Here is a 26,256-nt window from a genome sequence, read left to right as displayed (position 1 = left end):
CTGAGAGGTTTCTGTTTTTATAATAAAACTTGGGAGCACAAATCCAAAAGAATTTGACTCTCCATTAATTACAGGCCTCTGGGATTTCTGCTCCAGGTAGCAAAGAGGGAGGGGAGTCAGGCTGTGGAGGTTCACTTTTTTGAAATGTGTCTGCCTAAGAGCCCAAGCTGTATTCAGGATTTCTGATACCTGAGACTCATTCCCATTCTCAGCCACTTCCATGGTGTCTGTAGGGCTGAGGGAAGCTTCTTTGAAGGGAAAGGAGAAGGAGAAGGGAAGAGGAAAGGGAAAGACAAGGAAACAATCAGCACAAACCTGTGCAGAAACAATGTTGAACAGGCTGATCTAAGAGTTAAATCCCAGGGTTTACTACTGCAGTGGCTTCCGGGAGTCAGGGATGGGGCTGTCAGAGAATGCACAGACAGGTGCTGCCCCTGCTCTAAGGAGTTAAAATTATAAGGTTAGAGATGATGGGTAAAGATGGGTAAGCACACAAAATCATGAAATCCGGAAATAACACTGGAATATGCTTTATCTCTGAGTGTAACTGGAAGAAGAAAAGGTTCTGGTGAGACCTTAGGGCACCTTCTAGTAACTAAAGGGAATTACAGAAAGTTGGAGAGGGACTTTTTTACAAGGATGTGTAGTGATAGTACAAAGAGGAATGACTTTAAACTGAAAAAGGGTTTATTTAGATTAGATACTGGGAAGAAGTTCTTTACTGTAAAAGAAGTGATACGCTAGAATAGGTTGCCCAGAGAAGCTGTGGATACTCCACTGCTGGAAGTATTCGAGACCAGGCTGGATGAGTCTTTGAGCAAACTGATCTAGTGAAAGGTGTCCCTGCGACAGCAGGGCTGGAACTGAATGATCTTTAAGGTCCCTCCCAACACAAATCATTCCGTAATTCCAGGTCTCATTACTTAAACTCCATCTTCCACTGCCCTCATGTGGAGACTCGGCAGAATGCAGTGGAACGACCCGGCCAGGCCCTGGCCCGGCCCCGGGGGTCACAGACTCACAGAACACTCTGAGTTGGAAGGCACCCACAAGGATCAAGTCCAACTCTTAAGTGCATGGCCTATACAGGGATTGAACCCACAACCCTGGCATTATCAGCACCAGACTCTAACCAGCTAAGCTAGTCTCAGGGGGGATCATCCGTCAATGAAGAAATAAAGCATCCCTTCCTCGAGCCCTGCTCAGCCCCCTGCAGTTTGAACCCCCATTGCCCTTCTGGGCCTTCCTGGCAACCAGCTATTTCATGGATTTGGTGATGACCTCCCCTCTGAGGGCTGTCAGGACTCTGCCTCTGGAGCTGTTTTTTCCAAGGGCAAACAACCCAGGAGTACCTGCATGGGCAGGGGTGAGCTGTTCAATGTTTGTGGGCATAAAGCAGACATAAAACAGGTGTAGGGCAGCTGTGGATGTGATGGCTCCCTTGGCTCTCCAAACGCTATCTGTGCCAGATGCCTGCAGGTCTTTGACCCTGAAGATTGCTATCGCTTCAGCTGAACTGCGTGGAAAAGCCATGACATCACTGTTTAAAAAAACCTAAAATCTGTCACGAGGAGGAAACCATGGTCCAGGAAAATACAGTATTTATTTTGCAAATGCAGCTGAGTAAGTCAATGGGAAATAGAGGTCGTGGCTACACAGCTGCTTGTCTGGGGCAAGCGGGGCTGTCAGACCAGCCCAGCAGCTTCCAGAAGTGACAACTGCTGTAACCAGAGAGGTGGTGAGCTCAAAGGCAAGCAGCTCCTGACAGAGAGGGGAGAAACCTAAGTATGTGTGTCAAATGAGAGCAGTATGTGTGTCAAAACCCCATTGTGAGGACAGCCAGCTTTACTAAACATTAAAAACTCCACCAGGGAGAGGTGGAGAGAGGAAGCAAGAGAGGAAGCAAGGTGGGAAAGAAAGTTTTTGATATTCTCAATGCTTTGGTAATGCCCCATTTGTGGTCATTTTTCCACCATTCTTTGTCTAACACAAATAATCTGGTGAGGGTTCTTGCTGGGCTCTTCCTGTGGGGTGAGCAATAGGCTCCTGTCCAGAAGGATGCTTGGGAAGACCTCACTCCATGAAAGGTCTGCCCCACAGCAGGCAGGTGCTTGCTGCAGGCTGCCAGGCAGCTGCCCTGCTGGGCCAAATCAAACAGCAGGAGGGAGATGCTGGCTCCAGCTTGGTGTTCAGCCCTTGCCTTTCTGGGGGGTTCTTCACAAGCCAGCAGATCTGGTCTGCTGGGAGACAAGCCAGACGAGCTGGGGGTCATAAAATCATAGAATGGTTTAGGTTGGGAGGTACATTAAAGATCATCTGGTTCCAGCTCCTTGCCATGGGCAGAGACACCTTCCATTAGTCCAGGTTACTCAAAGCCTCATCAAGCGTGGCCTTGAACCCTTCCAGGGATGGAGCATCCAGAGCTTCTCTGGGCAACCTGTTCCAGTGTCTCACCAGCCTTATAATAAAGAATTTCTTCCTAATAGCTAAGCTAAATCTACCCTCCTTCAGCTTGAGGCCATTTCCCCCTTGTGCTATCACTACATGCCCTTGTGAAAAGTCCCTCTCCAGCGCTCTCGTGGGCACCTTTTAAGTACTGGAAGGTGCCGTAAGGTCTTCCTGGAGTCTTCTCTTCTCCAGGCTGAACAGCCCCAACTCTCTCAGCCTGTCTTCACAGGAGAGGTATTCCAGCCCTGTGATCAACTTAAATGTCTCTCCTCTGGACTCATTCCAACAGGTCAGTGTCTTTCATTTTATGTGGGGGCCGCAGAGCTGAATGAACACAAGGGACCCACAGGTGGAGTCTCACAAGCGCAGAGTAAAGGGATTTTAATTTTCTGCCTGAAGCAACATGTTTACTTGGAGGCAAGCAAGAGAAGGCAATTGCTTTGCCTTTAGATAAGTACCTAAAGCAAGAGCTCAAAGACGTCCCTGATAACAAAGACCAAGGATAACCAAAAGTAGCAAGCTCACAGATATGATGACCAGACACTCTAGGTCATGACTCCAGGTCAGCAGCCTGTCCAGATCCAGAGGCTGTGTTAAGCAAGACAGTTCTTTAGGAGAAATATCTCTAAGAACATCATAGCCATTATTGGTCATCATGATCCCACCCATGAGGTCCAAAAGCATCTTCATAGTTTTTGGTCCTAAACATGTTCAGATAGTGCCAGCAATGGTCATCTCTGCTCACTGCAACCTCCAGAAGGCTGAGTCAGAGCAGAGAGGGTCCTGCAAAGCAGCACTGCCAACTGGCTCCCCCTCTTCCTGGCATTCCCCTCCCATACAGGGCTGCTTTGGTTGTCTCATGTTCATCTCTGTCCCATGGTGCATTGAAAAACTCCTCTTCATCTCCAGCTCCTCCTTACTGCAGCCCCTCCTGACCCTGAAAACAGGCAGGCCGTTCCCTTCCTGCTGGTGTTTCCAAGTCCCCCCATTGTAAAACATCCCCCCTATCACTGCACCACAATTATCCATGAATTAATGAAACTAAAAATGAAAACAGCCCTGTGCAGCTCAGACGCCACCCTGGGCCATGCTGAGCTGTGGCTGGACTCCACACACTGGTTCCAGCCAGTCGTGCCTGTGTAATTCAGAGAAACTTTTTGCATGAGGCTCTTTGGTTTTTTGAAACTTGCAATCCCTCATCAGCACTGAGCTTCTGGGTTGCCTGCACAGAGAACAAGGCCTGGTCGCTCTGTGGCTTCACCCAGCTCTGCACAGGCATGCAAACGGAGCAATCCTTTCCTATTGGGGGTGAGCAGAGGGACTCCCTCAAGCTGGGCTTTCTCAGCTCTGGCCCAAAGCCAGCATACAATGGCTGGAAGCCCAGAGATGCTATTGGCCAGTGAGTTCCTGGAGGGTGTTTACAGACCCTGCTCCATTGAACTGTCTCACAAGGCAGGCAGAACAACAGCCCCCCACCATCCCAGGCACTGGAAAGAGAGAGGAGGAGCAGCAGGCAGGCATCATCCCTGAGCAATCCTGAAAAGTGAATTTATTTCCAGGAAATATAAATAACTACTTAACCATCTGTAACTGGCCCTGGGCTGGTCAGCAAAGGTCTCTCCCAGGCTCTGTCCCGTTTCTGCTGGCTACTTGGTGCCAATGCAGAAAGTACCAAGCAGGTGGCACAGTCCCCATCAGGATACAGAGCAGCAAGCTTGAATCTTGCTCAGACCTCATGCCAGAGACCATCTTCACTCAATGCTGGAACAGGGTCCTGCTTTTAGCACAGCACCAGAGCTGCACCAAGCCAAGAACTCACCCCAGGGCTTGGGTTGAGTCCCTTCCCAGGGCACCAGCCAGTCTTCAAGATGCTTAAGGGACAGGCAAGAATAGACCTCTCACTCCATCATATGTCACTTTTCTTCATTTTATTCTTTTATTTGTACAGCTATATTTTACAGAATGCATTAATGCAGTTTAGACACAGCCCAAACCCTGTCTCCCGAGATTGTTTATAACACAAGCATGTAAAATAAGACAAAAAAAAAAATCCAAACCCCCCAAAAAATAAAACATTCCCCCACTAGAGAGTTCCACCAAATCTCCTTTTGCAACATCAGGCTGTACCTTGAAGAAACTGAGCTCAATATAGTCCATACATTGAAAACCTCCATTGAAAAGAAAGGCACCGTGCGAAACCACATTTTACATATATACAGACTGAGAACTAGAACAAAAAAATTACACTTTATTATTATTTTAAATTCCTTCTGCAGCTTTGTTGGTTTAATACACACTTTTTTGTAAATTGTAAACCTTCACTTGCAAAAAAATACAAATACACTGATGCATTTAGACAAAATATTTTCTTACTTGTACAGATGCAATACTTTAAAATATCTCCTTAAGTGCTCTATCATAATAAAGATTCTCAGAGTGGCTTCTGCCTGCAGAGTCCAACTGAGCCTTTAATGCATTTTATATATTTTTAATATAGTTTTTTTAAAGGTCTATATATATTTATTTTATATATATATTTATATATTTATATCTATATATATTTACAACTCTGCCATAGATTCCTTCACCTTTGGTTAAAAAAGTTAAAGCCCTCTCTTTAATAGCATACTTTCTCTTTAAAAGAACACACATTTTGCATACAAAAGAAAAAAATCTGTTCCCATAAATCAACATTACATTCCTCATCTTCAAACGGCAAAGGCTGTGAAGGTTAGACTCCAGAGTTTATCAACACTCCACTGCACAGACATTTAAAATGACTATTTTTATTTTTTTAACGTTTTATATACAGTAAGATCTGAATAATTTTATTTTTTCTTTTTGTTTCACATAACTGGGAAAAATAAAACCCGTGTATTTGTAAATTGTTTTTTTTTTTTTTTTAATTTCTAATGTTTATCCACCTATCTGTACTATGGGTTTAGAGGCACTCCATCATGTGACAAATTTTTTTTCTTTCTTTTTTTTTTTTTTTTTTCCTTTTAAAAGTGTTGCAAGTATCCTTTGGACAGCTTCTCCCCCTCTGGCCCCCCCAAGACGACCTCCTCCTGGGAAATCCTGAGCCTTCAGCAGGCCTTGGGGAGCTCCGGAGGCACCTCGCTCGCCGAGATGCGGTACTGCACCTTGGTGTTGGTGATGGCCCCGTGCTTCTGCCGGAGGTGGAGCCGCAGCTGGCTTTTGTGGCGGAAATGCAGGTTGCACTTCTCACACTGTGGGGCAAGAGGCAAAGGGAGAGGGTGTGAAACGTGACAGCAGGGGACACGTCCTTCCCTTCGGGGCAGGGGGCCCACAACAAATGCCTGTCCCCTGTCACCAGTGATCCCAGGATGCTGCACCCATTACACAGGTGGACGAGGGGAAAAGCGGGAACGCGGTGGGAGGAGCAGCACCTGATGGCACTCCATCCCAGGCTTTCAGTAGCACATATTGGTTCATGGGGTGAACAAACAAAGCCCAGAGTCCCTTGGGAGAAGACCCTGGCTTTAATGGACATAGTACCAAGCTCCATATCTATATGATCAAGTCAGCTACAGGGCTATTTCAGGAGCTGCTTTTGACCACTGCCAAGCTGGATGGCTCCAGAGGGATGTTTGGGTGATAATCACTACTTTGATTCCCTCTCCAGCAGGTGGTGAAAGAAAGGAAAGAAAGGAAAGCCCCAGCAAAGAACTGGGAGCCCACAGGGCTGCAAGAAAGGTCAGGTTGGCTGCTCACTGGGTGCAGGTATCACCAGCAAAGGGGAGCTCAGGTCAGGTTGTCTGCTCCTTTCCCCCACCCCTGCACACTGCAGGCAGCTGTAATTTAAGCCACAGCTATTTGAAGAAGTGTGACCTTCTTCCAGATGGGATGGAAGAAAAGAGTAGCTAAGATGTACCCAGCCTGGGCTGCATGTCAGTGTTTCCAACAGAGCCACTCCTGACAAAATACTGTATCAGCATCAGCTAATGCACAAGAGGGAGATGGGGCATGTGGAGCAGGGATGTGACCTTGGCCTAGGGCCTCAAGAGGCTGGTGAAGGGGACTGGGGTGCTGCAACCAGCCCATGTGAATGTCCTCCTGTCTTCCCAGCCCCCCAGGTTTGGCAGCATCCTCCTCCAGTCCTAGCTGAGCCACTCACATGATACGGTTTCTCTCCTGTGTGGATTCGAAGGTGACTTTTGAGGGTCTGCAGGTGCCGGAAGCGTGTGCCGCAGATCTCGCAGGGGTATGGCTTCTCCCCGGTGTGGATGAGCACGTGAGCACGGAGGTGGGCCACCTGGAGAGAGCAGCTCTGGGTCAGGAGAGCACCAGGGATCAAGGGCATCTCCATTGGAACAGGGGTTCTGCCCTATTAGATTTTGGCTGGGAGTCAGGGCCACGTGTGTCTGAGGTCTGGTATCTCCAATCCTTAAGAGCAAATGGAGCAGAGCAGCTACAACCAGCAGTCAGGCTTCCTACTAAGCCAAACTGGCCCCCGTGGATCCTAAGGTCCATATTTATCCTACAACACCATGGGAAGAGCTTCCCAAGGTAGTGAGCTGGGTCATTACCAGCCTTCTCATTACCTGCCATGAAGTATCACCAGTCTTGGGCAGAAGATCCAGCCACATCCCACCTCCCCAGAACCGCAGATCCCAGAGGCCACACGCACCTGGACAAATCTGGCCCCGCAAGTCTCACACTTGTAGGGTTTCTCTCCCGAGTGGATGCGTGTGTGGGTTTTCAGGTTGGCTGGTCGGTTGAACTGCGCCCCACAGATGTTGCAGCGGTACGGCTTTTCTCCTGCAGAGCCCAAAAGAAAGGGTGAGGGCTTAAGTACAGGTATGCTCAACACCCAGGATCCATAGTGCTCCCCAGAGCTAAGTCCCTTCAGATGCTGGACTCCACAGCATGAAGCACAAGCCCTGACTCCTGTCCCTTCTGGAGATGGCTGTGGAGAAGCAGCATTGGTTAGGACAGATTAGGTGTCTCCGGAGCAGGGTGAGCTCAGGAGAGCTTTCTTTTTTGGACTGGGAGCTGCAGCCTTCAGGGCAAGACAAAGTCAGGCAGCTCTGCCAGCAAGGATTAACAGCATCATTGCTCGTGGCCCTGGGATAGTGGCTGGCACCTACATCTCCCTACAGCTGTCAGTAAGCATCCTTGAACCCTGCCCTGGCACTTGTGTTGTCTTACCCACCTGTGCAGCCCTTCTGGAGCTCAGCTGAGACTGCAGAAATTTAGGTCTAATTTAGTGCAGCAGTACTGAGTCGTCAGCCCAGATTTCCCTTCCCCAGCTAGTGAACTGGCTGTTGTCAAGTTAACCATTAATAAAAGCATGAAATAAAATAAGCCTTGGGTTTGTCAGCAAATGACTAAACCCTTAATATCCCCTTCCTTTCTCAGCTTTCATTGTGCTGATTCACAGAGTCCATCCATTCACAGATTTTCCCATCAGCAGAGTTTTATGCCAAGCTAGATATGACCTGGATTTCTAGGATGTAAAAATAAATCTGAGACTTCTCCCTAAATGTTCTTTTGACTATTTTTAATTTTTTTTTTTTTTGCTTAAGTTTACCACAAAGTTACCTGGAAGTCACACATCTGCTCCCAGTCATTCATTTTGTGAGACACTTTTAGAAACAGTGGTGCCCAGTGCTTCACAGCAGAGAGGCTTGAGCTCCATCCCTACTGCAGGGCAGGTATCTCCCCCATTCCCAGGTCTGGCACTCTATCCAAGGGCTCCCTGGCAGTGCTAAGAAAAGCACCTTGCTCTTCCCATCAGGGACAGCTTGGGACACAGAGCAGAGGATGCTGCACCTGGGACAAACCCAGCCATAAAGCCCTGCACACCAACCAACACACAGCCTCCCCAGTAAGTTGTCCCCATGGCAAACACTGTACCTGTGTGGACGGTTTTGTGGCTGGCGAGGTTCCCCTTGTAGCGAAAGGAGGCCTGGCAGCGGTCACACTTGTAGGGCTTGTCACTGTGGACTTGCAGAGAGTGTCTCTTGAGAGAGGCCTCCTCGGAGAACCGGCAGTCACACTCGTTGCAGAAGAAGGCTCCATTCTCTGGGAGGGCAGAGAGGAGAGCAATGAGATGGGAAACGCATGGGTCACCCCTGATGGGCCACGGGATGGATTTAGGATGGAGGGGAGGGGCAGCCAGGGCAAGTGTTGGAACAAACAGCCAAGTGCTGATGTTCACAGTCAGTGGTGTTTGCACTGTGCTGTCACCTCCTGACCTTCTTGTGCACACAGCAACAACGTGCACGGTTTGAATGAGCAAAATCATCACGAGATATCTCTCTCCTTTCGTGCCACACAAGCTGCTTCCAGGAAGCCAGCATGTCACCTGGACATCTTTCAAATAGGTCCACGAAAGCACCCAAGTTATCAGGCATCCTCCAAAGGATGCTCAGCTCTGGAGCTACTCCAGCACCTTTAGAGGTCTTAAACCTTTACATGTAGAGAGGTCTGCCTTGAGCATGGGAAGACAATCAACACCCAAATCACAAGGTAGGTTCCCTCAGTAGGAGGGTGCCCAACTCTTAAATACTGTGTGTAGCTTTGAGTGTCACCACAGAGGGGTTCCCTCCATGGATCTTTGCCCACGCTACAGGTGGCAATCCTGCATTCCCCCTCACTAAGCTACAGGTAGATGAGTTCACAGATACCTGTTTCTGAGCTTGTGGGGTTTTGCAACAAGATTGCAAGCCTCATTATCTGCATTTCCCCAGATGTGTGCGTTGGGCTCCCTGATAATAATGGTACCATGACAGATGCATGAGACATGCCATCTTGCCCAATCTCCATTAGGGTCATTACATCTATAAAGCTTGTTCTCCTGTGGTTCTGGTGGGGTGGGGTGCACTTGTTTCCTGTCCTTAGCTTCCAGGTTTGCAGCAGGTGACTAACTCCCTGCACAGGGTATCTGGATGGTGCTGGGGAAAGGGAGGAAGGAAGTAATTCCAATGTGCATGTGTCCCCCCCCACATGCATGCACACAGCTGGTCAGAGAGTTAAGAGAGGACTTCAAAGCACTGTGGGATCCACCAGCATGGGGATAGGTCTGCCAGCCTGTTTAGTCACAGAGCACTGGGCCCCTGGACTGCACAGCCCTCCTGACTCCTGGCTGAAGAAGATGACCAGGGATGCAAGACTCACCGCAGCTGGAGTCAGAGTATTCAGACTGGGTTTCCCCCATCTCTTCTCCAAAGTTTGAGCCAGGGGTATGAAGGCACATCTCAGTATGTTGTGGGGACTGGCAGCCACAGGAGCTGCACTTCGACGAATGCATGTACAGTGGGGACTGCCCTTCGCTGCTCCGAGGGGACCCATCCCGGGACCTGTGGAAGGACAGCAACATGAGAAGGCTCTTGCTGTGCTTGAGCTACAGGACTCTTATTTGCACCCCTCCAGACACAAGGGACAGACATGTTTTATAGGGACACCTCTGTGGCGAGATGCACAGCATAGCCCTGATCAACAACAGGTCCTTGAGCCTCAATCCTTCGGTGCCCATCACCAAATGACCTCAAAGTTCTCTAGGAACATTCAGGTCCAGATGATTTTGTTCCTTGATACTTTGGCCACTCCAACGCTTAGAGTCAGCCAAAAGCTCAAGGCACAGTGAGTCTGGTGGAAACCGGGGTAAGTAAATCCACGCTCCAAAGAAATCATCTGGAGCTGCCAGAGCCAGGGATTCAAACCTCAGTGTTCCCATATCCATTGCCAGTCCCCACTACAGTGGGGACAGTAGGTACCCAGCCAATGTCACTAGTAGCACTCCACCAAATGCAGAGGCTTCCATCTGCTCAGGACTGGACTTCCCATACCAATGCTACAGATACTTCACAACTTCCAAACTCTCTTCAACAACTCAGGAATACCTGTTTCTCAGGGGAGAAGGGTGTGATGGATAAAAATATTCTCACCTGTTAACAATATTGTTGAGTCTGCTCGCTTGAGGGATAGTAGAGTCTTCTCCATTCACGCTTATCTTGGTGGGAGATTGCACATTGAGATGTTCTGGCTCCATGGACTGCTGGCAAGTGGACATGGGCACGTAGGTGCGAGGAGAGAGGGTCCCCATCTCGTTCTGGTCAGCACTGTCTTGCTTGGTGTTCTGATTGAGAGAGTTGAGGACAATGAACTTGTACTTCTTCCAGTTGCAGGCTTTGGGGTCTGTGGGGCTCTTGGTGAAGAGGGAGCTGGAGTTCTGACCGATACGGGCGTTCTTGCTGCTGCTGGACTCAGTTGGTGAGTTGGGCTGACAGTCTGACTTCTGTGGGCTCTGGGGGCTGATGAGTCCCTTGCGGTCCAGGGGGGGGTTGGTGGGCTCAAAGTGCTGGCTGATCTCATCCTCTGAAGAGGTCCGCTCCTCCTCTTTGGCCACTTTGTCACAAGGGAAATAGGGATTGTTCCGGACTGAAGGGATAACAGGTTTGGGGCCAGAGGCTACGTTGTAGTGCATGTCACTCCTGGCTTCTTCAGCAGCACCTTCTTTTGGAGCATAGATGGTAGCGTGGCACATGTTGGCAGAGATGTCGGTGATGGTTCTTACGTACTCGGTGGGGATTGTCCTGGAGCTGTCGCACGGCAGGATCCTCTCCTTGGGGAAGGCACCTGCCCTTGAGAGTTCAGAAATAGGCATCCTCATCTCCCGCAATTCATCATCCACAAGGAAGCTATTTAGAGGGAGAGGGCTGTATCCATGGTAGGAAATGGGGGATCCAGACAAACTGTTGATCAATCCAGGTGCAAAGGCCCTCCCATTGCAGAGGGACCCATTTTGGAGAGGCATGCTGTTCTCTGAGACATCTCTGCTCCGATAAGCCATCACCTCTGGGTGGCCCAGCATCCGTCCAGCCAAAAACTCTTCCCTGGGGGTCTTCATAGCAGACACCATCTCTGCTTCACTGGAACCAGGGAAAGAAGGAGGGAGACACAGTCACTTTCAGCCCATAAGAGCACATTTGAAGATACTTTGTTAGTTCTTCCTCTGCCCACCCAAACACCCCCAAAGTTCACCCATGGCACTCACCTAGACTTCACAAACCTTCGGCAGGTATCAACCACATGTTCCATCTGCAGGTAGAGTGCTGTGGCCATCACAGCCATGATATTGTTCTCCCTCAAGTTCAGGCGGGAGGTATACATGAAGTCCAAGAGGATGCAAAACCCCTCAGGGTTAATTTCAGGGTCCAGGTTGATGACATTCAAGTTGCACTTGAGCTGGTCAGTGAAGATGCTGTAGAAGAGGCCACTGCAGAGAGGACACAGTAGAGAATACAAGTTTTATGACAATTCAGAGAAAGAAAGAATTTGTCTGAAATCCCTGAGCACACAGGGGTTCATGAATGGGAAGGGAGGAGGAGGCAATTACAGAATTCCCTGAGCTTCCCCCTTATTATCAAGCTTGGTTTCTCAGCTTAGTAAGCATCTTCTGCACTGCACTTTTCCCAACTGGAACAGCCTGCTTTTAGATCTCACCTGCTCAACAACTCCCCACTGCCTCCATTTAGAAATTCCCCCTTTCCTTTTTTTTTCCATTGTTGTTCTTACCACAACCCCCTTCCCACTGTGACTCATTTCTTTTGGAAGTCTCTTGGGGCAGCTCACTCTTAAACCAGAAAAGTAAAAGAAAAGGGAAATGTTGGCAAAACATTTTTCAGATGTTTCAACAGTCAAAGCTTGGTTTTTTCAAATCTTTATACCTTGTCAGCAAGAGACCCTGGAAGGCATCTGCAGTAATTCAACTGGGAAATGGTGGGATATTAACTAGTGTTCCACAGGAAGCAATTCCAGCAATCCTAGGAGCTGGAAAGGGATTTCAGACCCCATAAGGCTTTGAAAAAAAAATCAACAAAGGTGGGAGCAGGCAGCAGTCTGAGAGCCAGGGAGTAATAGCTCTAAAATTAGCAGTGGCAGGGGACACCTCAGTCACAGAGGACTCTCTCACACCAGAGAGCATTCAGCCCTCCCTCTACTCCCCTCTCAGGGATGTGCCTCACATCTGCTACACTCCTGTTTGTCTCCATGGGCTGTCTGTGGGCAGATGTGGGCACAGAAGGAGAGAAAAGGTCTCAGCTCTAATCCCATTACAGGTACAAATTTCTGGGCATCCCCTTGCACTTTTGCTTCTCTGCCTCTGCTTCCCTGTATGAACCCCATGAGCTGTCTCGGGACTGCAGCAGTGCTGCTGACAGCCAAAGGCTGAGGGAGCAAGGAAAGAGGCAGGGAAGGACCCTGCTCTCACCTGCAGGCCATCAGGACTGTTTTGTGGGCTCTGAACTGCTCCCGGTTCACAATGATGACAACATCAGTCAGGATATCCCGGCTCCTAAGGCGGTTGAGATTGAGGAGGACATCGCTCGCGTGGCGGGTGAACTGGATGCAGCTGTCTGCCGGCGAGGCCATCTTGAGTCTGCTCGGAGCAGAAGCGGGAGGAAGATGAGAATGGAGGAACAGCCAGGCAAGTACTCTAAACCCAGTAAAGAGACAGCTGCTGCTCTGGGACAGGCTCAGACGGCCAATTGCCCCTTGCAGGGGCAGCATCAGCTCCTTGGTCCCAAAGCAATCAGCCCTGCACCACACCACACTCCTGCCAGTCCTCCTAGTGAGGTCCCTTGGCCGAAAGCAAGACCTGGCATGTCTCATCCCACCCTGCAAGCTGGTGAGTGAAGGTGGCCAGACCCTTTTGAGGATTAGCTCATCTCCTCTTTCTCCCTGCCTCATACCCATGGTGGCCACACCCCAGCCCACTCCTCCCATTCAGGTTCATCTCCACGAAGGTCCCAACACAGCTCCTAGCCCTCAGATCTTCCTCGGGAGCCATTCCCCTCACCTGTCTGATGTCTGGCTGTAAATTCAGCCACAGGATTCAAAACAAGCCTTAAGGTCCCAACTGAAGCTGAATGATTTCAACATTTGGAAAAAATCCAGCCCATAGTGGAGCAACAGCCCTCACCCACAGGAAACTACCTTCCTACTCCCAAGTGGTGGCCACTCTGGAGAAGACCTGTCCACAGTTTCCCAATGAACTGGTGAGTAGAACTCATCTAACCTGCTGGGTTGCTACCCACACCATAGCCCAGTCCCTCCCAGAGAGCAAGGCTTGGGTTAGTCGAGGAACATGAAGCCTTCCCCACACACAACCCCTGTTGTCCCATCTCAGAGGTGTCCTCCCAACTAGTACCCAAGATGGTCCATATCTCCCTGCCTGAAGTTTGGGCTGGAATGTGCACCTTCAGCATGAAATTCCTCCATGATCAACCCCCTCCCATAATCCTGACTCCTCCCCCCTCCCCAGCAACATATGAATGTACAGTATTTTCTACAGAGCAGCTGCTCTCCTGAAAACAAATTCCAGCTGGGCCTAATGAAACATTTCATTCCACATGGTTAAAGGGAAGGGGGAGGGAGGTTAGGAGGGAAAGCACAAAATTTAAATTTACATACCCAATGCCTCAATTCACAGTCCAAAAGTTTCTTTCAAACCTACAAATAAAGCACAAGAAAACAAACGCCGCATTAGCTGGTAATTATGAATTGGCCATGGCAGGACACAAACCGGCTGTTTTGCTCGAGTATCAGTTGGATAAAAGCTAGAGATAACCTTACTGGAGAGTAGAAGGTTTGTTAACATTTGTTTCTTCCGGTACAGTACGTTCTTATCGCAACCACAGGCTTTGAGAATCCAATCATAGCTTCTTCCACACCCTCTAGGCCAAACCATGGGCGTATGCCAAGGAGATTTTCATTTCCATGACTCAGGAACTTAAAGGCAGGTGGGGAAGGGAAGTCAAGCAAGAATTTTCTCACCACTTCTTTCAGAGATAACTCTTCCCGTGCCAAGACTGAATTCCTGTCCAGTGCCACATTCAAGACCCATGCCATATTCCCAGCACCTTGTTAACAGGTATGACATACACATAAACATCTGCTGCCACTCTGCTCAGAAGCCTGGAAAGAGCCTGAATACAATCCCTCAAAACACCTTCTGCCCTTGTCAAAATATCCACATGCCCCAGCTGATGCAAACGCCCTGACAGGACTACTGAACAGATTTGGGAGGATATCAAGTACCAAAGTGACTTAGCCAGGACTGCATAGGAAGCCAGTGGCGGAGAAAGATGAGGACCCAGAACAAATGTCTTCCTCTTGCTGCTGCAAAAGCCTTCCCCTAAAACCACAAGCTTTGTCTCCAGCCACTGGCTTCACAGGCAGTGTAGCTGGGGCAGAACAGCAAGGAAACCCAGGAGTTAACTGCCTTCCAGAACTCATACTATTCCTCCTGAATTTACTTAAAACCTAAGACAATTGATCTGCCACCAATGCAGAAAAAAGGTCCTCAGGCAGTCACCCCAGCAGACAGAAGCCAAATAAATAAGTGAACAAACAAACCCCAAGATCTTCATCACACTACTTTGAGGACCAACCCCCAGAAACTGGACAGAGACTCCAAGACTGCCAGCACTTGCAGAAAGTCCATCCAACCCTATGAGGACAAGTGTCATCTTCCCTGTTCCCTGTGGGAGATGTGCAGACCTGGAGCTCAAGCTGCCCTAACATCCCCAGAGACACCACGATGAAGAGATGAGATTTAAGGCAAGGTATCACACACAAACCCCAGAGGGGTGTGTTACAGCCTCATTCCAGCCATCAAACGCAAATCTTCGGAGCCGCCGTGAGCCTGGCCAGTTTAAAACTTTACGCACATACAAAAAGTGACTCATTTCCCAAATACTGCAGACTCTGACCTTTCTGCACACGCTCACTGCCAGCCACTCACTGTAATCAGCTGCAAGTCAAGGGACTCACGCCGCTCTGCAAGGAGCCCAGCACACATCCGTGCGTCCATACGAGCAGATCTATGCGTCTGGGGCAGCCGGGTGGCATCCCGGCCTTGGATACATTGGTGGTTGTAAACTCCCAGGCTCCAGGGAGCCACCTCAGTGTCACAGACTTGAGGAGGTGACCCATTTGTAAACCAACAGTTACAAACTGTGAGATGAACTCTGCACCCGCGAGCACCATGTGAGAAGCTGCTGCTATCGCCAAATTCTCTTACCCACAGTGAGGCCACAGCACTGCCCGGGCAGACACCCAGCTTCTCTCCCAGAGCTGGAACCCCAGCACAGCTGCCCCCCCGTCCTCCCAAATTACCCCTCCCAGCGCAGTGCTGCTGAAACACCCAAAGCCCCGGGAGTCAGGCAGGTGCATCCCAAGCAGCTCCCTGCCGGAGGATGTGGGCATGCAAAGGGAAGGGGGCTTTCCTTCCCCTCACTGTGCTAAGTCAGGTTAACCCTGCCCCTCCCAGTCTCTGCACAGCACCAGCTCTGTACCCCAGCATGGGAGGATGCTTAGACCAGAGACCAGCAGAAAAAGGGACAGAAGGGAGCAGAGACCTGACAGTAAGCAGGAAAAACCACTGCAGCCAAACATGGGTTTTGCCATCCACACTCCCCTCAACGACCATGAGGCTCCCCCAGGCTCAGTTTGGGCCAGAGCACTATCCCATGCCCCCCCTCCAGTTTTCCTGCCCAGTACCTTGTAGGTGTGGACTCTCCTGCAGTGCTCGAGGCTGCATGCCAGGGCTTGCTGTACCCATAGAGGAAGGTCCGGATTAGGCATAGGGCCCATTTTCAGGGTGGTCACACAGGACTGCTGCTGCCTTCCAGGAAGGCAATGGGTCTGCCCCAGCGGTTCAGCGAACAGCCCTTCCCTGCCGGCACCTCCCCGAGAAAACCCATTCCTGGAAAGGAGCCCAGGGCTGGCTCTGCCTTCCCTGCAGTCAGCTCGGTGAGCATGGGGAGGGTGCACTTTCGGGTGGCAGAACCCCTTTCAGTTCAACCTCATGCAAAGGGGAGACCCTCTCAGTTCCCTCACCTCAGGGCAAAGGGGAGAAACAGGGACTTCCTCCCCAGTTAATCTTTCTGCCATGCCTCTCCCTCCATCCACTCTCCCAGTTATAGGGAATTCCTTTTCATCCATCCTCCTCACACTCCATGCACAGCAGGGAACTCCATGCTCCCCTGTCCTTCTTTGGACAGGGGATCCCCCCGTGGTCTTAACCCTTCTCCCACCCCCATGCATATAGCCAGTAGGAGGGTACCAATCACTCCCCCTCCCTGGGCCCCAATCTCCTACCCCTCCACAGCCTGCAGCGCCGATCCACACCAACTTGGAGGGGTGGTTGGGTGAAGTCTTCCTTCCCCACAGCCTCATCCCACACAGTGCTCCGAAACTGCCCGCCCAGGGGAAGCTCCATCCTGCTCCCCCTCCTCCCCAGTCCCCGCACCCTGCAGGGTCCCAGCCCCATGAGAACATCCCCTCTGCCCAGGGCACAGCGCCAGCTGCCTCTCCACCTTGCCAAGGAATGCCTGGTTTCTACCGAACAGGGACCAGGGGGACAACCATGAAAACAGGGTGGGGTGTGGGTGGCTTTCCTCCCCTCGCCCTCCACCAAGAGTCATGGGTGCTACATGCTATGGTGAAGAAGATGCTTTTGGTTGGGGGTGTGCAAGCACTCAGCTCAGCTTTCCTAATACCATGCAATCCGGGGGCACTAAGCGTCCTTTAGCTGTCACAGCAGAGTTTTATTAATTTAGTAGCTTCTGGTTGGTGTCTAGGCCAAAACGTGGCTGGGTTAATAATAACCCAAGAGGAGATCGAGAGAAGTCCTAGTGCATAGCGTCAGTACAGATCAAAAGCAGCATCACTAGTGCAAGCCCTGTCGTATTTTCCACCATACCCTTTCCGTGAGCGGATTGCACTCGCTCCATCGAGCGGTCTCAATCTGATCCAATTTCCTGCCAGCAAACAAATGTTTCTAGGAAATGCAATACATTATCTGGACGGGTTTATTATCAGCATTTGGAACCAGGAAAACCGCATATTTTCTCGAGCACTGCAGGAAACTTTAGTTTGTACTTCAAAAGAGGATTTAAAGGATTGCCCTTGAAAGCTGGCCCGGCTCAAGTCTCCACATTGTTTTGGTCTTTGCAGAAGAAAATGCAGAGGAGGGAGGGGGTAAGCACGCTAAAACTGCCTCCAATGTTTTCCTACTAAAAAGGACTCCCCTGCCCTCTACGAAGCCAAGCTCTGCTGTGAGGTAGAGGCAGTGCGTGCCCTTGGGGAGTGAGGACTCCAGCCTTCCTCAGCATTTCAAACGACCCCAGGCAATTTGGCACATAAATTTTTCAAGGGAAGGCAGGAACAACATCCCAGCTGAAGTTGAGGGAGCTACTCCAGAGAACAGGAGACAGACTTTGTGCCCTGTCAACACCCTGCCGACCTGACAGCGGGGTGCAGCCGGAGCGGAGTGTCCCCAGCAGCCGAGCCGGATCCCTGGCCCTGCTGGGCTCCAAGGAGGTGTCTGATCATTCCTACCCCACACCAGGGCAGAAAATCACCAGCCAGCACCAGCCTGACTCTCCCTGTTTCTGTTCTCCTGGGGCTGAGGGTGGCAGAGCTCATTTTTGGCACTAAGGAACTGCTTTGGCATCCCGCCTGGATGGGACGAGACATATACACAGCTTGGGGTGCCTTGGCCAGGGGAGAGACATCCCCTTGCCCCTATATTTAGCCAAACAGAATTAAGGAGACCAATTTTAGAGGGTGCCTGGTCCTACAGTACACATTCTTCAGGACCCATTGTCCCGCAGCGCACTTGTCCCAAGCTCTCCCCTCCATAAACAAGGGTCCAATATTCCTCGTGGGAATGCAGCACACAGCCCAAAGGCAGCAACTGACCGGGAGAAAGAGAGGGAGGAAAATGATATAGACCAAAAATTTCCTACCCCTCTCCCACTGCCCTTAGTTCTCCCTCCGGTTTAGATGTGAAGTTCCACTGAGATGACCGGGGTTTTAAAGCAGTCCTGAAGACTACATGCTTGCTCTGATTTAGGGGTGTGTGTCTTTTGGCTGCCAGCATCCTGCAGCAATGAGAACACATAAGATCTAGCATGGATTTAAAAAAACAAAAAAAAAAAAAAAAGGAGGACTACAATTGTAGTCTAAATTTGCAGTCTGAAGGAGCTTACTGGCCAGATCCTGACTTTTGGATACTGATCTAACCAAACTGCAAACTGTGAACTTCTGAGGTTTGCCAATGCCTGCTGTAAACATGGAAACCAAGTGTCACTTTTTGCCAAACAGAAGAATGGTTTAAAAATAGATCTAGAGAAGAAGGCACTCGGCATACAAGGCTCCCGTTTATAGACTCCCATGCTACTATAAAATGGAACAAGAGGTTATGAGCACATAGGCAACTTTTCACCAAATTTAGATTTTACCAACTTCTCAGAAACCTGAAAACAACATTTCAGGCTCCAACTGAACCAGTAAAATCTCTTTGAGTGAAGTTCACAGCCCAGGTATTACAGCACATAGACTAAAACAGGCATGAAATGGCTCTTCAACGTTAACACCATAAATATATGAAGGTACATAAGCTGCACACTGAGAAATGCACCTACTGGTTAGAGCTCTGTTTTATTAATCTATAGACTTTGTAAGAAGGTTTTCTTTTTCATGGCGTATGCACATAAAAATGAGAGGACAGACCTACAACATAGGACTGCCTCTCAAAGTTTTACCACCTATATTTGTAATGGGTTTTTGAGGATAACATTGCTGCTTACTATGAAAAAAAAAAAGTAATCGAAACCCAAACACTATTCTTACAAATTAATATTGGGCTGCTGCCATTAGAGGCTGAAAGCTTTCACTTACCAAAAAAAGAAAAGAAAAAAAAAGGAAAAAAAAAAAAAGAAAAAAAAGATGCATGCTTTACGATGCATCCTAAATTAGGCAGAAATTCAAGGGCAGATTAGCACCACAACTCGGAAAGATTTTCACATGTGATTTCATGACCAGATCCAGAGAGAACTCCATATGGAAATGTCAGTGACTTTAATAAGTACTCGGTGTTTCCAATTAGGCTCCTTAAGTAAGTTCAGTGGCATCCAGAGTTTCCTCTGCCACCTTCTTCCTAGCTGGCAAGCATTTTTTTTTTCTTTTTTTAACGAGCAGTTAATAAACATGTTCCCACTCTCCCGAGGCTGCCGGCCCCGTCAGCCCCGCGCGGAGCGGCGAGAAATGACACTAGATGGCACCAGTTCGCTTTGCTGCAGGAGCAATTTTTCCCCTTGGAAAATAAAACACCCCAACCAAACCTGGAAAACATATAATTTTGTCGATGTAATTCTGTTCCTCTTAAAACGCGTCTGAGCAACATTATTTTTATGAGCTTTTCCAGCCTTGTTTTGAAAAACCTAATGTTTCTGCTAGGTTTATTTTTGTCTCATCCAACAGCCAGCTGAATCCTCCCTGCCCTGCAAACAGAATTGTCTAAAAAGTGTCACGAAGACTTTTGATGGATTCCCCCCCCCCTTTTTTTTTTTTTTTTTTTTGGGGTGGGATTTGTAAGAATCACTTCTCATTCTGACTTCTTCCTTCGCAATAATAACTAACCAGTTAACCTCTACTTCCTCTCCCAATATTGACTCAGACAGTCAGAACTGAGGGGGATTGGAAATTGGAATTGAAATGCGTCTCGAGAGATCTTTGATCTGTTTTGCCAGTCAAAATTGAATGCTGAGAAATGAACTCTTTTCTTACCAGAACAATGTAATAATCCATTCTCGTGGAAAATTGCTAGACACCCTTTGAATATTTTAATGGTTTGGTGATTTGTTTCATGGGGGAACATTTGCCATCTAATGCAAGTTTTTAAACCTGCGTTCCTACCCTTAGAAGAAAAATAACAGAATCTCAGGTTCTGCCTCCCTACGTATATATAAGGAGAGCTTTTTCCTAAAATATTTTTAAAGAAATTTTTGAACTGTAACCTCAAGGTTACAGAAATTTTTGAACTGTAAGTCCTCAAGGACTTCAGGAAGGAGTCTGTATTTGCTCCTAAAGCTTTCATCCTTTAAACCCTTGAAACAATAGCCCAAACAATAATTTTAAAAGCATTTAAAAGTTTGAGAGAGGAATCAATAAGCATCCCCAGATCAAATAATGGCCTGATCCAAACCCAGCCCTGCTGACACGTCCACTGGCACAGGTACGAATTTGGCTGCAGCCAGAGATGTCGGACCAGCGCAACACTTCTCACTGAGCCTCATCCATCTGGCCCCAGCCTCTCTTCGCACTGATCCTGCACCTACTGAAGTCGGTGGAAAAAAATAACCGGGGCCGTGTTTGTTTTTATTGATTTTGACTCATGATTTTAAGCCCAGATTTGTTTCTTCCCTGGAAATGCAACAGGGGGGTCAAAGGCAGCTTTTTAGGCACATCTGAGAGGCCGCCGTGGATTTTTCTAAACAAACGCCTTGCTTTCTGTTTCCCTCCTTCCCAAGAGGCGATTTCATAACATTTCATACTGTGACTTTGCAAACTACAGGCGGGGGGAGAAGAGCGGGGGGGGAAAGGGGGGGGCGACCGGGAGAGGTCGCTGCCGCCCGACCACGAAAAGTTTTCATAACAAAGTTGGGCTTTTTCGGTTTTGTTTTGCCCTTTATTTTTAAAGGGGGGGGGGTGTGCGTGCGTAAAAAAAAAAAAATAATACATACACGCACAGAAGAACGTGCACCTAACACCACCACCAACCAAAAAACCAAAGGAAACCAAACAGCCCTCTCCCTTGCTTTCCCGCTTTCGGCGGTTTGGGGGGCGCGGGGGGCGCAGCGGAGCGGGGCGGGGGTTGCGGGGCTCCCCGCGCCGTTCGCTCCAGGAATAGCGTGTGGCCGGGGGCCAGCCCCGCCGCTGCCGGCGGCAGATTTACGAGCGCCTGTCTCCGCGCCAAGTCCGCCGCGGTAGTAAACACAGGGGAAGGGCTGCGATGGGGGCAGCGGGGGGCTCCCCCCGCATCGCGCCGCGGACCCCATCCCTCGTACGGCCGCGCTCCGCTTGTCCCGCCGGCCGCCTTTCTCCCGGTAGGGCCCTCCCACTCCTCCCCGCGGGTGTTGTTGTTGTTATTATTATTATTATTGTTATTATCATCATCCTTATTATTCTGAGCCCTCCTCGTCACATTCAGAGTCCTTCCACACACTTTTCCCCCCTTCCCGAGTTTTGCATCGCCGTTTGTTCCCCAGACGGCAACCGCCCGCCCCGCACGCCCCGTCGAGATGAGCGTGGTTCTTCGCCGCCCCGGGCCGGCGCTCCGCGGTGCTCCGGGGCCGGCAGCCGGCGGCGGCCGAGCCTCCCCGCGGGCTCCCCCCTTCCCCGGGCAGGGAAATGCCGCAAGTCTTCTCCATCACCGCCCGCTCTTAGCCCGGGGCTTGACAGATCGCGGCGCAGCCCCGCCACAGGTTGCAAAACGCACCAGCCCTTTCGCGGTCGCACCGGGGAGGGGAATAACAATAATAATGATTTAATAATAGAAACAGAGAGAGAGGGAGGACGATGCGGAATGGCCGGTGCCCGGTGCCGCCGAGCCCCCGCGCCGCCGCCAGCCCCGCTCCGCGGAGGCTTCGTGCGGTGGCGAAATGACAACAGCGACACAACGCGCTTCAGAAAAAATTAAAAAAAAATTAAAAAAAAAAAAAAAAAGGACGAAAAAAAAAAAAAAAAAAAGAAAAGAAAAATAACACACCCCGACCAAGGGATCCAGCCATTGAGAGCGGACCCCGAGTCACGCCACAAGTCCGGCGGCCGCCACCGCTCGCCGCCGTCCTGCACCCGCGGGGCGGCTGCAGGTGCAGAGAGGAGCCGCCACCGTCCCCCCAGTCCCCACCCGGCCGTCACGCGTGCGGGAAAGCCAATAATCCCAGATAACCGATAATCCCCGGGAGAGGACGGCGAGGGGAGACACCCCCACCCCCCCCGCTCCCCTCCCCTTATGCACGCTCCCAGCGTTAAAGACATGCAGGCACCCCTATTTCCCTAATTTTTTTCTCCCCTGACAGCCGGCAAGGAAGGAAGGGGGGAATGCGTGTGTGAATTAAATAAATAAATAAGGCAGAGAAAAAATTTAAATAGAGAAGATGACAATAATAATAATAATAAAAATAAATGGCACCTGCAGCGGGAAAGGGGGGGGAAGGAAAGAGGAGGGAGAGAAAAAAAAACGGGTAGAAATATATAGAGGCGGCTCCGCGCCAAGCGTCGGAACGGGGCAGGGAGGGAAAGAGGAGGGAAAAAAAATGGAGAAAAAAAAAAAAAAAAAAAAGCGAGCGAGAGAATTAAAGGGTAAAATCGGCCGCGGCAATAGAAGCAGCAATCACCTGGTCTCCGGGCTTTCCTAGAAACTCCTTGCATCACCACTTCTAAGAACCCCAGTTCTAAGAATCAACAGAGCCCAATTCTCGGAATTTGAGCTGCGGACTCTACCACTGCGCTCAGCACGGGGAGGGTCACGGACCTCCCCCCTCCGCGCCTTCCCCGCCGCCGCGGCCCTCCTGGGGTGCGCTGCCGCCCCTCGCCGCCGCCATCGGGCGCCCAGCGCGGTGGGCGCGGACCCCGTGAGGGTGGCGGCGGCGGCGGGGGTCTCTCCGTGCCGCCCCCCGCCCGTCCCCCGCCCGCGCCCCCCCTCCCGCGGTGGTCGCGCCCGGCCGGCGGGGTCACGTGGCGGCGGGTGCCGCCGGTGACGTGGGGGGCGCGCGGGCGCGGAGCAGCGCGCGCGGCGCGGATCGAGCGGCAGCGGCGGCGGCGGCGGCGTCAGCGTCAGGAACGGGAACGGGGAACGGGGAACGGGGAACGGGAACGGGGGGTCCCGGGAAGCAGCTCCGGGCGGTGCAAACACACATCCCACCCCCCAACTCCCCGCTTCTCTTCTTTTTTTTTTTTTTATTTTTTCTTTTTTATCCCACCCCTCTCCGAAAAAGAGCGAAGGGATCTAGCCAGAAAAACATCCCCAAAAATGCGCCTTTTAATTTTTTATAATATTTTAAAATAATTTTTAATTTTTAAATATTTATGCTTTATTTATTTTGGGGCGGGCGGGTCACTTTCGCGTTTCTAAAACACCCTTCCCCCCCAAAAAAAACCAAGAAAAAACCAAACCAAACAACCCAGAGAGCAAAGCCAGGAGTCTCCTGCATTGCAATGGATTTTTACTTTTTTTCTTTTAATTATTTTTCCCCCTCAGCCAGTTGGGGTTTTTAAAATAATTTTTTACAAACAGCCACACTCGGCTCAGGGTTTCCAACGGGATTTACTCTCGGGGAAAGATACTTTTTCTTTAAAGACCGTCCCCTATGAGCTCCCCGTATTGCCTTTTGGGGTTATTTTTAATTCTTATTTATTTATTTATTTACTTGGCAGAATTCTCCAGACAAAAAAAAAAATGATTTTGATTATCTCTTCTTCTTTTTCTTCTTTTATTTTTTTCCCCATCCGTTTTCTCTTTTCCTTTCCAGGACTCTGAAGTGGTGGGTTAATTCTGTGTAGCTGTTGTTGTTATTGTTGCAAAATAACCTGTAAGTCTATAAATATTTTGCTTGTATGGAAATGTCGGACTGTGCTGGGGATGCAAAATCGCTTTGGCTTTTCTGGAAATGGGTTTTATTTCTGTACTTTTTGCCTATTGCTGGGCAAAGGCCTTTGCTGGGAGGTGGAGGGGGGAGGAAGAATGCAAAACCTTGGCAATCTGTATTTCGGGTGGGTTTTGCAGGGGGTGCAGAGGGAGGGGACCTGTAACCCCAGCCTTCCCCGGTCCTGTATGGAAATGTATCACCCTGTATGTAAACCTGTGGAGATTTCTGCCTCTGTCTCCCAGCCTTGTGTATTTATTTCCAGGGGGGCCTGCTGCGAGGGTATGGTTTGGGGATGGTTCAGATCGCTCAGTTTTCTTTCCTGGTCGGCTTTTTGGGCTGCGAGGGGCCGGTCGGGGTTGGGGGGAGTAGGGAAGAGCACTCTCTGGGCTGCGATGGCATTCCCGGGCCCTGGTGATTAATAGAAATTTGTTTACGAGAACAACCACCGCAGGTCACGGTGCCCTCGGTCCACTCGCGCAATTGCTCGGAGCTACTGATTCCACCACTGACGAGCCCACGGAGCGGCCACCGTGGACACAAAGTCCCCGGGTGCTGCCTTTATTTTGATTTCTCAGCTGAGCTCTTGAACCGAAACGCTTTAAAGCAAGGGCGGGAGGGAGCGGGAGGGGGGGAATAAATTAGGAAGAAAGCCCTTCTGCTAATACGACTCGTCATTAAAAATAGCCCGGTGGCAACACAGGGATGGTACTCCCGAGACACTTGCGGTGGTACAGATATGCTGGAGAGACGACTTTCCTGTAGTTAAAACGCACTATGTAATTCCCAGGGAGTGAGCGCGGCTGGAGCTGAGTGACTTGTGCGACTCCGATCCCGGCCCCGGGCAGGGAGGGGTCTCCCGGATCTGCAAGTGGCAAAAGGAGGGACAAACCCAAGAGTACGAACCTTGCTCCGGGATTTTGATTTTCGTTTTCCCCCAGCCACGAAATTCAAAGGAAGGGGGTTGTTGGGGGAGGCAGATCCGTGCTGTTTGCCGTTTCTCTGCAGTGTGTGACGCTTTCGCTTTAGCCGGAGCCCAGCGAGCCCGGCGCCCGCGGGACGCTCGGGAGCAGCGAGAGCGCTGCCGCTTCGGGGATTTTTGCTGGAGACCCGAGGTCGAGCACGGCTTCCGTTCAAGTAGCACTTTCACGGGGGAGATTTCTCACTCCGCCTGATCACAGCCAAGACGGGCTTGCATCAGAGTTTCCATTCTAACTCCCCTCGTTACGGGGACATATAGAGCAACTAGCAGCATCCCCTTCGGGCTGGCGGCGGGGCGGCCTGGGCGCCTTTGCTGTTTTTTTGGCCTTTCTCCTCTGGTTTCGAACCTTCTCCCTCTCTGACACTCAGGGCCTGGCTGCAGCTCCCCAGGGGCTCCTGCCACCTGCCTCCACTTCCCATTGCTTCCTGCTGTACCCAAAAGCAGCAGTGGTTCCTGTAGTGTCTCATTGGGGACTTTAGGGTGCTGGGGATGGGGTTGTTTCCCTTGGAACCCTCTCACCCCCTGAGCCAGAGGGATTATTGCCAAGTGAGGCCTTGTCATCCTCTTCCCTTGCCTGTCCCGTCTGAGTCCCAGCTCTGGGGACCAGCGTGGCAGCCAGTGGCGGTGGTGGTAGCTACCAGAGTGGCAACATCCTGGCAACAGCCTCCCTTGCCTCCACTAGCTGACAGCAAGCAGCTTCACCCTGGGGGGAAAGGTGGCCTCATGGTGGGGAGGGTCACTGGAGGAGTGTGGGAAGCCACCAACAGCCCTTCTGTTGACTGTGGGACGTTCCTCACCGGCCTGGGGCTCGGGGTGGTTCCTCTACACCCATGAGGTGCCTGTGTAGCACATGGAGAAGCAGCAGCTTGGCCCTGCCTTTGGGGTGCTGTGGCAATCCCGCTGAGGGGTGGCCAGCCCCACACACTCCTCTCTCAAAACACCCTCTACGCTGTAGAGAGCTCCTCACCCAGGCAAGGGTTTGAACCCTTGTGTGCCACCTTGCAAAGTGGTGGCGATACTGGAACAGGGGCAACGCTGCTGGGAAATGGTCCCCTTGGAGTTGGCAGGGGTATTTCTGGTCACACTGGAGCAGCTGCAAGGAGCAGGAGCGGAGGCAGGAGCAGTGCTGGGCATCACCATAGGTGCCTCACACGCCCCTGCAGGCTGTCCCTCTCCAGCCTCTCCATGTCCCCCCCGGCAAAGCTCCTGGGATGAAAAGCAACCCCTCTGTCTACCTGCTGGCGTGCAGGGCATGAAGTGGTGTGAAATTATTCAGCCGCCCCTGAGAGCTGCAGTTGGATGTTGAAGGCCCTTGGAGCTGGAGGTGCTGCTTGGCAGCAAGGGGAGCTCCTGGGTTTGGGT

At 50.6% G+C, this 26,256-nt stretch overlaps 1 protein-coding gene across 1 annotated transcript; it reads right to left on the bottom strand.

Annotated features, from left to right (window-relative positions):
• Positions 1 to 4,357: 4,357 nt before the first annotated feature.
• Positions 4,358 to 22,759, bottom strand: BCL6 (BCL6 transcription repressor). The gene is made up of 10 exons (XM_050308140.1): positions 22,665 to 22,759; positions 13,888 to 13,926; positions 12,686 to 12,853; positions 11,471 to 11,692; positions 10,362 to 11,345; positions 9,592 to 9,773; positions 8,329 to 8,496; positions 7,100 to 7,230; positions 6,587 to 6,724; positions 4,358 to 5,678 (listed from the first exon to the last, which is right to left on the bottom strand). Exons 3-10 carry the CDS (start codon positions 12,844 to 12,846, stop codon positions 5,535 to 5,537), a joined length of 2,130 nt encoding a protein of 709 aa, XP_050164097.1. The 5' UTR covers positions 12,847 to 12,853; positions 13,888 to 13,926; positions 22,665 to 22,759; the 3' UTR covers positions 4,358 to 5,534.
• Positions 22,760 to 26,256: the final 3,497 nt, after the last annotated feature.

The sequence above is a fragment of the Myiozetetes cayanensis genome, unplaced genomic scaffold, assembly GCF_022539395.1.
Source record: "Myiozetetes cayanensis isolate MyiCay16 unplaced genomic scaffold, myiCay2020 scf13, whole genome shotgun sequence".
Lineage (NCBI taxonomy): Eukaryota > Metazoa > Chordata > Aves > Passeriformes > Tyrannidae > Myiozetetes > Myiozetetes cayanensis.
This window is presented reverse-complemented; position numbering and strand designations above follow the sequence as displayed.